The 11261-nt window shown below is 35.0% G+C and overlaps 1 protein-coding gene across 1 annotated transcript; it reads right to left on the bottom strand.

Annotated features, from left to right (window-relative positions):
• Positions 1–282: 282 nt before the first annotated feature.
• On the bottom strand, positions 283–9514 carry LOC141667554 (protein DWD HYPERSENSITIVE TO UV-B 1). Its single transcript, XM_074474100.1, has 10 exons — positions 9228–9514; positions 8494–8560; positions 7379–7632; positions 6657–7248; positions 5600–6265; positions 3454–3894; positions 1648–1842; positions 1274–1330; positions 847–909; positions 283–745 (listed from the first exon to the last, which is right to left on the bottom strand). The coding sequence occupies exons 1-10, from the start codon at positions 9257–9259 to the stop codon at positions 662–664; spliced, it is 2451 nt and encodes an 816-aa protein (XP_074330201.1). The 5' UTR covers positions 9260–9514; the 3' UTR covers positions 283–661.
• Between the last annotated feature and the right edge of the window lie 1747 nt (positions 9515–11261).

An 11261-nucleotide genomic window follows, 5' to 3' on the forward strand; every position in this document is an offset into this window, starting at 1 on the left:
CTACTTCTGTTCAACATCAATGGTAGGGACATCTTCAGACACATTCTTATCAACTTGGTGGAGTAATTCTTTACTTGAACACAAAAAAAAAAATGTACCTTCTACTTCTTGCAAGTTCGCTGATGATGATAAGTACATACATCGGGTATTTGATCTTGGGATAAGATATTCTATTGGTCATGCACGATTGTGCAAGGCTAATGACAATACTACTAACATCATTAATTCCAAATTATGGAAGAAAAAGGCAGAAAATGAAAGGCCTAACCAGAAATAAACATATGCAGGACTAAAGCTTAAAGAAAAGCTTCCCCCTTAACCAGTATATAAAATACCAATTTAAATTACAATTTTGGACATAACTACTATTCACACTTTTGGTAAAGATATTACGGTAGCAGGTGAACAGATTGGACCCCTTCGTACTCCTATTAAAATCTATGGGGACCTGACCCTGGATGAAGAAAATCTGTCACAATATCAGATCAAGGTATTGATACATAATTATTCTTCCCTTCTTCACAAGACCGTAGCCCAGAAGTAATATACAGAAGTGTACTTGTGTGTGTATACTGACCATACAAACATAGCCAACAAGTCCTTTCATTTACACTATACTTCTACTATAAAACCTTTCTGCACGAAGACAATTTACAAAGGGTCAACCCCCCATACTGCATAATTGGCTACGGTTATCTTGGCACAAGTACTCTTTATCGTAGTCGCTGGATGCTAGCAAGTTAACCTGCAATAATTTTATGTTTATTGAAATGTCACTTGGGATCCACAGGCAGACATATAATTAGTGCAGATACACATATAAAATGTGGCAGTTAACAAAACTACCTTGAGAATTTCAGAGTTAGATCCGGGACGCGAATATGCTGCTAAGATACTCATGTTGAAATCCTAAAAGAAACACACAAGGCAACTGTTTGTAAATGTATCAAAAATATACAAATGTGTGTGAGAGCAAAAATGTGCGTGTTAGAGTGTGTGTGTGTGTGTTTGTGTGTGTGTTTATGTGTGTGTGTGTGTTTGTGTGTGTGTTTATGTGCGTGTGTGTGTGTGTGAGAGAGAGAGAGAGAGAGAGGCGGGGGCAGAGTTGCACAAAGGGGGAATGTGAACCCCTTGGTCTAAGTAAATGACCTCACAATAAGGTGTGAATGACAATTACATTGTTCTATATCTACATTTAAACAGTGAGAACAAGAGAAGTGAATCTCGGGAGAGAGGGAAACAGATGACAGACAAGGAAAATGATAATACTTACTCTGTAAGGATCGCTTCTTAAAGATTGCACAAACATTGAGGTCCTTGAACCTTTGCCCTGCAACAAAAATACATATTCAATCATTCATGTGTAGCAGAAAGAATCTACTACCAGTAAATAGTCCTGCCATTTCCTTCCATGCAATGTAAAAAACTATAATTTTCCTAAAACCGATTCTTGTTGGCCTCAGACAGTTAACCTGTCTAAACTAATCTCGCAGTCAAGCAAGCGCTATAAAAGAATTTTATCCAAGATATTATGGTCGCAGGCACACAAATCAGTTTGCAGTTTTAGCTATTATTATGTCTGATGCCCCCGTATTCTGTTATCCTGATTATGAACTTGAATAAAATGAAAAGTGGAGATATACTTACATTAAAAGTTATATCCCTGAGTCTTCTCCCCGTTTGAGCACAACAAATGCGGACTACGTTTTCGTCGCAACTTCCACTAATAACATAGTCTCTACCATTCATGTAATAAGAACGAGTGTAATTTTGAGTGCTTCCGGTTGAAGCTATTCCAAAATCCAGATGAAGCCTTCCATCAACAGCCAGAAATTGTTTTACCTGCAAACAACACCCGTTAACCCAGAAAACACCAGCATATGCTGTATATAATATTACTCAAGCTAAATACTAGTCACATGAAAAATATGCTTACATATAGTCTTAACAGACTCACCACTTTTATATTCACATTTATTACCTTTACACAAATAAAAGTACACATTCAAGTAAAAAAGAAAAAAGTACACATTCATTTCGTACTAATAATGGACCCACATTTGAAAATAATAGACCACACTCTCAATGTGGTCCTCAGGAAAGAGTTACGGGTATTTGTAGGAGGCGGGCGACTGGTGAGGAGGGTTGAGAGCATTTTGGTGGAAGGGGTGAGAAGGAGAGCCTGGCTGTAAAGGACATAGAGAGTGCAGTTAAGGCTAAAACTTCAAGGCTTTATATCTCATGGAGGACGTGACCTTAGTTGGGAGTTTGTGTCGTCATAGGATTAGCGTATCCAAATATCCTGTGGGTGGGACGTCACTATAGCAGGAAGTATTGGGATTAAGAATTAAGGGTGTTTGGTAGTATAGACAATAGAGTGATTTCGACTTGCTTTATTTACCCGATATATATGTGAAGCCTTTTTGTTTTCAGACTAATATTTATTATTATTATTATTGTCATATAGTGGGAGGGGAGTCACTATAGTAGGGAGTCCTGGGATAAGGAATTAAGGGGATTTGGTGGTATAGAGTGCTTTGGACTTATTGACTTAATTAACTCACCAGGTTTATATGTATGGCTGTTTGTTTTCTGACCATCATTATTATTATTATCTTACACCGTGAAGGACATCTACTGTCTAGTCACTTCTATATAAAGGTCGTTATATGACTTTAGTTTCTTGTCTTGTCCCTTCTTATAATGCTCTTATTTAAGCTTACTCTTACTGTTTATGTTACTTCTTTAATACTAATGTTTTGTTATATTCAATCTGGGGGTCGGACGTATACCCGGCTATGTTTGGTTTGGTTTATTCAATTTGGGATACCCAGAAAAAGTTGACTTTCAGAATTAATGTACCAAGATAACAACATATCTAAGACTTGCTCTTAGCAAATTGTTATGTCATAAAAAAATACACTTCAATTCCGGTGCACGCTGTGTATTACCATCACCACTTTCGCAAGAAGGCCAATAAATATTATACCAGTAGCAGAACAAGTTAAACAAAATGCTGACAATTAACAAATGTAGACAAGATTTTTGAAAAATAAAAAATAAAAAATATTGCATAACTTACTATCTAAAACAGCTAAATGAGCAGAAGGGACATCAATGAGATCCATGTTTCTGCCTGTGCAAGAGGTACACTTTTTAACTATAGTGACAGATAGCTCTCTTGTTGAAACATTATGACACAACGTTTTTATATTTTGCAAGAACCAATTTTTAGTACAGTACTGGCATTCAAATGTTTGATTATGTGTCTTTTGACTCAAGTTAGAACTACTAGAACTTAAAATTTTGAACATATAAATGTCAACTGGGGTGCTCTAAATTTGAATTATAAGGCCAGAGCATATATTTTAAAATCCAATATCTACAACACAGGGTTTTACTGCCTACTGAGGCAAAAAATTGATTCAGTACATATACGCATTCTTACATTACCTCATTATCAATAGCAGAAGCAAGTAGATAGTGGTCGTCTGGAGAAAAGCAAACCATGACATTTCCTCGACAGCTTGAAGTTTTATAGCAAGGCTGCACCGGTTTTTGTCTTAAATCCCACATTTTAATATCCTGATCGAATGACGACGTGGCAAAAAGGGAAGGGGAATGGTTTGCAAACTTAACAACATTGATATGCTGGCGGTGCATATCAGTGAACACCTGGATGCGTTTTCCGCTGCTGATGTCATACAAAGCAACATCTTTAGAGTAGCCACTTGCAAGAAATAGTTCGTCTGTCGAATTTACGTGCACAGATGTTAATTGGTCAAACTCCACATAGCTTACAGAACTAATATTGTGAGGGATGCCCATGGTCATCGAAGGTGCATGCTGAATATCATACAACTTAAGGGATCCATTATCAGAACCAGCAATTAGCTGAGAGGAAGGAGAGGTGGGGAGAAAGATAGAAAACAAGTCAGTGAACTGTTCTCAAGCAATATCATAAATTAAACATACTACAAAAGATTGGTAAAGACTGGTATCACTTGTAAAGACATGCCTTAAATTTTTGCTTAAAAGTTACAACACGAAGAACTGGTGAATACTACTATCTTGTTGTTTACAAGTTACAACCACTGTAATCTATTTGGTCTGACATATAGTAATTACACGAGAAAGATAATTTAATCAACCACCTACATCTGCTCCTCGATCCATTGTTATCTTATGATTGTGATTTAAGAAGTGACAACCTTCTCTCGAGAACCAAGGATTCGCACTTTACATGAAAACACTTGATAATTTAAGATTTTTAAATATTGCAACTTGTAACTAGTGTTATAAAAAGTGGGAACTGGACTTGATCGGTGAAGGAAAGGAACAAGGATGATTTGGATTACCAGGGATTAATTGGTCATTAATCAGAATCAATTTAATATGTATATTATATAAAGCAATATTGATCGATTAGTTACCAACAATTGACCAACTTAACCGATTATTGATCAACTTGACCGATTATCGACCAATTTTTACAAAAAAAAAATGTTTTTCGAACTGATTATATTAAAATCAGTACAGTGAACTGCCTAACAACAATTAATCGACTATTAATCCCGATTAATCACCATGTTCTACAAAACTTCTAATAAACTTGTTTACAGATAGCAAGGCTCCTGATGACTTGTTTCTATGTAATCCTTTTAATATTTTGTTATAAATTTGTTAATTTATGGTGGAGTGAGTAGGACTGACATTGTCCCTAAAGTAATTACAACAGATGAAGATTATACAAGTGTGGCTTGGGTAAAGCTTACAGTTACGTGCAAAGTCCCTGCATTTCCAGTTTCGGACCCATATCCAAGAATCCTAAAACTATGACACTTGGATTTGCACCACCCATATCACTATATCAGGGTCTGGGTAACATAGCCTCTGTTATCCGGACTTGCCAATTATGTCTTCCTACCCCGTGTCAACATGACATGTGTGTTAGTATGGGATCTAAGAGGGTCCTTTATACTAAAACTAGACAATATCCTTTCATTGGTTTAGTTCAAAGATATATATGGCCTCTTCACAACTTGTTTGTCCAGAGAGAGTAAAGCCAATGGAAAACTTGCTTCTATCTTATCCTCTCTTTTTTTAAAGGGAAAAATAATTCATTAATTATAAGGCGTACGGCATCTACAATAATAATCATTATTTAAAGAACCCATTACAAATATCAGATCAAGATTTTTTTCACTAAAGCTATCTTCTCCTTTTGATTTTATGCTATAATTTGACCTAAGTAATTGTGTGTACAGTTTATTAGTGATTTTTTTAAAAATATAATGACTTATAATTACATAAATTTCACATGTATTAAGGTTACATGAAAAATACCCGCACCTGTGTCCAATTTCAAATCCATATTTAGGAATTTAAAAATAAATTAAACAAAAATTCGCACACCCATACCTAAGCATCAGTAACATATATTACAACTATAGATTGTGTACAATTGTCAGGTTTATAAGAGAAACAACAAAAGCATGATAGGTAGCTTAAACATAACATAACTTTATAATCTTAGAGAGTTATTTGCGTTTCCTGGAGCAGTAATAAGGTTTGTCTATTTAATTTAATAGTGATGTACCTTAGAAGGATACTTCTTGAGCCAAGACAATCCAAGGACACTATTCATTGCGCCAAGGGATGGAATGTAGCTAACAATCTTCTCACTTTCATGGTTGATGGCAACTACTTCACCATCCAGCGTCCCAAAAACCATAAGGCTAGAGTTAGATGGGTGGTACTCAAACTGTCGTGGACGGAATTTCCTTCTATCATTTATGGATACACTGCCTGATATAGAAAGAGGGCGCAAGAAAGGCCAAGCAGAAGAACCTAATTTGGCAGCACAAAGGGACCTGGAGTACAAATACTGAGACTTTCCTGAAGAGTAAAATGGCCTTCTTGTACATCTGCGGTTAAAAATACCGCCTGCAGCCATTTCACGACTTTGTACGATACTAACAAGACTCTCTTCATTCTTCCTATTGTATGGCAGATACTCAAAATTTTCTGCAAATATAATCTTTGCAGTGTCCCTGTCTATCTTTCTGATTGGCAAATTATCGAGAATTCTTAAATTAGGTAATGAAGCTATCATGTACTCTCTATAGTGTTTCTCGAAGCAAATTGGTGAAGGATGACTAGAAATATACTTTGTGGGAGCAGTATATGATATGCTCCTCGAACTCGACGAAACTGTGGCATAATCTTCTTCAATTTGCATTTCCAATGAGCCAGAAGATGTACTCTGTAATTGGAAAAAAGTAAGATAATTATTCAATTCAAGAAAAGAAGAGGGAATTATTTAGAACAACAAAAGAGTAACAGAAAACTAACTTCTAACAATTTTAGGAAAGAGGACTCAGGGAGGGACAAGGTTTCGTAATATAAAAACAAAAGAGGGTGATGAGCAAGACAAAAACTTTTAGCTTGTTATCACAACTCCTCAGACCCTACAAATCTCAACAGTGACCTATAAGGCTACAATAATATCCATTTAGAAGGCTGGATTATGGAACTGAATAGAAACTTAATAAGACTGAATTACTAAAGTCCTATATTGTTGCCAAACACTCTGAATCACATATAAACTAAATTATGAGATTCACGTCGCCATTTAAATGTAGTCATCTGCTTACCTGACTTTCTGGATCAATCATTTCGTTCCACCATGGAAGATCATCTGTAAAAAGATTATTTAAAAAAAAATGCTCACCCCAACCAGAAAATTCCTCTTCACTTTCATCTGATGGATTTTCTGGTATACTATGCAGTTCATGTTGAAAATCCAACATATCCATTGGAAATAAGTCCATATCGCCATCTGCACTAAAATGGTTATCCATGGTTTCTCCATCATGTGTTGGTAGGACACTTTCCAGATGCCCTGAACCAATAGAGTATTCTGCATCCGCGCCAGATGAACCCTGACAAGACCCTGCTACGTCATCAGCACATAAGCTATTCTGAAAGCGGAGTTCAATTAAGGAAGTCAGTTTATTTAGTGCTGCACTGGTTGTCCAAAGATTAGAAACCCTTGTTTCACACAATGAGAGGCATCTTAATTTCGGCATGCAAGTGAAACAACTCTCTTCAAAGCTAGAAAGTGAAGTACTGAAATCAAGATTGAGTGTATGCATCTGCATAAAATTTCCAGTCATGTTGAGCTTCCGGAAATGGGAAGACCTTAAATTTAAAACTTGGCATGTCAACCCTCTCCGCGAGATATCCCTGAAATGAAAATTGAAGTGCTAAGGGTTCACATTGTAATATTAAACATTGTTAGACATGAAAGTTGATACTTATTTACTGAATGGGCTGGGCTGTACAGATCAATCATAGAATTGTGTCAATTACATACAACAAAAATTTCTTCCCGAAGGACATGTCGAGGAGATCAACAACTCGAAGTTTTTTTCTGATTATATGCAGCAAGAACAGAACATGTTCTACACTCATAAAGCATGATGATCTCTGAAGCATGTCGACTCCGTTAATCTCAGACTCGTCAATTTCCATGAGTAACCTAACAAGTGGATTAAAATCAACATCCTTCACATCATCCATGTATATGACAAGGTTACAGTCCTCATGGTGGGCTTTCTTGACCTTAGCCTGAACCAGTAGACAGGATTATGATAAGAAATATGTTTCAATTAATAGTAACTAATGCAACAATTAACTTAAGCTAGTGTAGTCTGAAGAGGAATTTCCCATTACAGGTGTCACTACATATGCACTCCTCAGATTTTCCATATACTGGCATAAAAAAATTCAAAAAGCAAAACACTTGTCCATGAAACACAACAGTTCTTGTTAAGATACACAATAATGTTTCAAATTTTGTTCATACAGTAAATGATACAAAGATAATTAATGGTAGTATTTCCATATTTCGCTTTTCTGATTATAGGTAGAACTGCTTACTTTAGAGGCTCTTCTTCCGAGTTCTAAGAACATGTTATGTTCGCCCTGTATTACAAATTCTGTTCATGCTAGAAAAATTATTTACCTATTTATAAAATTATTAGTTCATAGTCAACGGTTTATCATATAAAAAAGTAAGTTATTGAATATGGAAAAAGTTTTAAAAGAGGAACAAGGTCCTAGATACGTCCGTATGAGATTAAAAAAGAGAGTACAAAATATAACAATATTAAACAGCAATACAGTTCGTCATATATTCCTACATTGGAAATATGCATAATTGAATTTCCGCACTCCTCTTTTGACATCCAAATGCTTAAAGAAACTATTAAACAAAACTCCCAGGTCCTGCGAACCATCAAACAGTTTACACTATAAAAATCCTGGATCTTAAAAGGAATACACCTTGATTAAGTTTGAACATACGCAAATATATAATTTTCCCCAGTCCATAATACACCCAAAACTGGATTTTAAAGCAAGCAATGCACACCGTCTCACAAATATCAACCGAAATAGAAAATAGACATCAAAATCATCACAACTAACCTTGAACAAGGCCACTAAAATCGCTTTATTAGGTTGAGTTCCTTGCTGTTGGCACGAACCAACATACCTAAATACAAGAACAAGCATTACCATTATGTACCAATTCAAACACATCAAAACACGATTACAATGACTCGATATATTAATTTACGAACTCGGAAAATAGTTCAAATCATGATAACAATCCAAATTCTCAACAAAACACTATAACAATGACTCTAGATATAAATTACTAAGTCGAAAAACCGGTTAAATAATGACTAACAATCCAAACTCACAAAAACATGATTACAATGACTCTATATATCGAGTTACTAACTCCAAAAATGGTCCAACTCATAACTAACAATCCAAATTCATAAAAAAAACTACTAAATCATTTCATCAACATACCAAACCTCAAGAACATTTCTAAACTTCCAAGAACATTTCATATAAAAAAAACAAACTCCAGTAAAATTCACTTACAAAATCAATTAAAAATCCAAACTTTTAAGAACAAATTATATACTAATACAAACTCTAATATAATTCACTTGTAAAATCAATTAAAAATTCAATCTTGAAGCAACCCAAGTACAAAAAACACATAAAACAAAAAAGGGTTGGCTTAAAATGCAAATTAAATCACAATAAACACAATTAACTAAACAAAATCAAAACCCAAAAAAAAAATTAAAAATCAAGTACAGACAAGTATATCATAGACACACAAATATATTATACAAAGATACCTTCTTTCTAAAGTCTGGATATCAATAGCCATGGCTGATGTATATTTTTCCGATTGACTTGTAAAAATCACCAATCATCTGCTTTCTTATAAATTAATAATTTGCATCGAGGATGATAATCGCACGTGTAATAATTTGATTTAATGTAATTTTTTATTATCATCTCGATCTTTTATTTCCTTACTTTTAGTGAAATGAAAAAGGAAAATTAGAGTAATTAATTAATACCACACGATTCTCAGAATCTAGATAGAGCAAAAAGTTACTATCACTCTATCAGCCGCTTAAATGGACAGCGCTATTATTTATATTTTTCAGTACTAAAATACAATCTCATCAACATTATTTTAAAAGTAGTGGTAGGTATTCAAACTTTTTACTCACGAAATCTTATCTAATAATATTGAGTGACGTTTCTTACATCAATTATAGAGATCTTGCTATGACACTTCTTTAACGTAAGAAAAAGAAGTTGAAAATTTTATTTGTAACAAACTTTTTAGGGAAGAAGGAATGAGTTTTAAAGTTTTGGGTGGAAAATTTTTCAATGTTTACCTCAAAATTCTTCATTTCACTTTTGCAAAGATTTAGTGAAGATTTGGGAGTCTAGTTAACGGAAATTAGAATATATGTAAGGAGTTGTTCGTGGGAGGGGCAAATTATTAGAATACAAGCAGAAAGATAACTTTATTTGGTATGAGATTTTTTGGGATGTCCGCAAAAATAAAAATTGTGGGGGCTTAGCTCAAAACGGATGATATCATACTAATGCGGAGAATAATCTCAGATGGCCTCCCAGAAGGGACTTAGGAAACGGCAGATGGGTTACCCCAGGATGGGCTTTAATAGGGAGGCAGGCAGGTGGACCTTCCCGTATGGACCTAGGGAGAGTCAGAAAGCCAGAAGGATTCCAGTATAGGTCTAGGGGGAGCAGATCACACAATCAGGTGACAAATTCGGCAGGTGTCGAGTCCGACGTATGAAGGGGAGATTGTTAGGAGTTGTCTCACATTGTTTGTGGCAGAGGCAGATTGCTAGAATATAAACAGTAAGATAACTCTAATTGGTATGAAGCCTTTTGGGATGTGCCCAAAACCAAAAACCGTGTTTGCCCTCACAGATTTATTTTCGGGCTCATCCTAAAAGGTCTCATACTAATGGAGTGAACTGACTACTTTATATACCAGATAATTTTCTATTATCTCCTCGATGTGGTACTTGGGTTGACACTACCCAACAACATCAATGACATGCATTAGTATTATAGGGTGTTTGGTTCGTAACAGATCAACATAATGGAATCAAGAAGGAAAACACTGAGAAAAAAATATCATGTGTTGTGCAAGACATGTTTCTACATAACAAGGCTAAGTCATATTGACAACCCTAAGGATAAGTTATGTGATAATCTATATTTGTATTTTTTAATTGTATTCCTTCAGTCTGTAAAAATGTTAAGTAGATTAGACTGGGGGATTTTTCTATGAACAACTTTCAAGCTAAGGAATAAACTCTAGAAGAAGATCAAATCATGATCATGCCTCAGAGAGAAGTGTAGCAGCTTGGATTTGAATAACATTATTCTAGGAAAAATATTTTAAGTCAGATATCGAAAAGTCACAGATCAAGGGATATCGAGAAGTCTGTCGAGAAGTCCAAAATAACTTGTAGAGAAGTCCCAAAAGATATCGACAAGTCAACATGCATGTAGAGATCTTAATTATCGATAAGTCAAAATGTATATGTAGAGAATTGGAGATATCGACAAGTCATTTCTTCATGTAGAGATCTAGAGATATCGACAAGTCAAAATCTTCATGTAGAGAACTCAAGATGTCGACAAGTCAAAAGCTCATGTAGAAAACTGAAGATGTCGACAAGTCATTCTACATGTAGAGAACTAGAGACCTCGACAAGTCAAATACACATGTAAAGAACTCAAGATATCGATAAGTCATTTTACTTATCGATATGTCATTTCTTACTGAACAAAAAGAGATCTCGCCAAACTATCTCAAATTCAGAATATAGACA

This window comes from Apium graveolens, chromosome 6 (assembly GCF_009905375.1).
Source record: "Apium graveolens cultivar Ventura chromosome 6, ASM990537v1, whole genome shotgun sequence".
Taxonomy (NCBI): Eukaryota; Viridiplantae; Streptophyta; class Magnoliopsida; order Apiales; family Apiaceae; genus Apium; species Apium graveolens.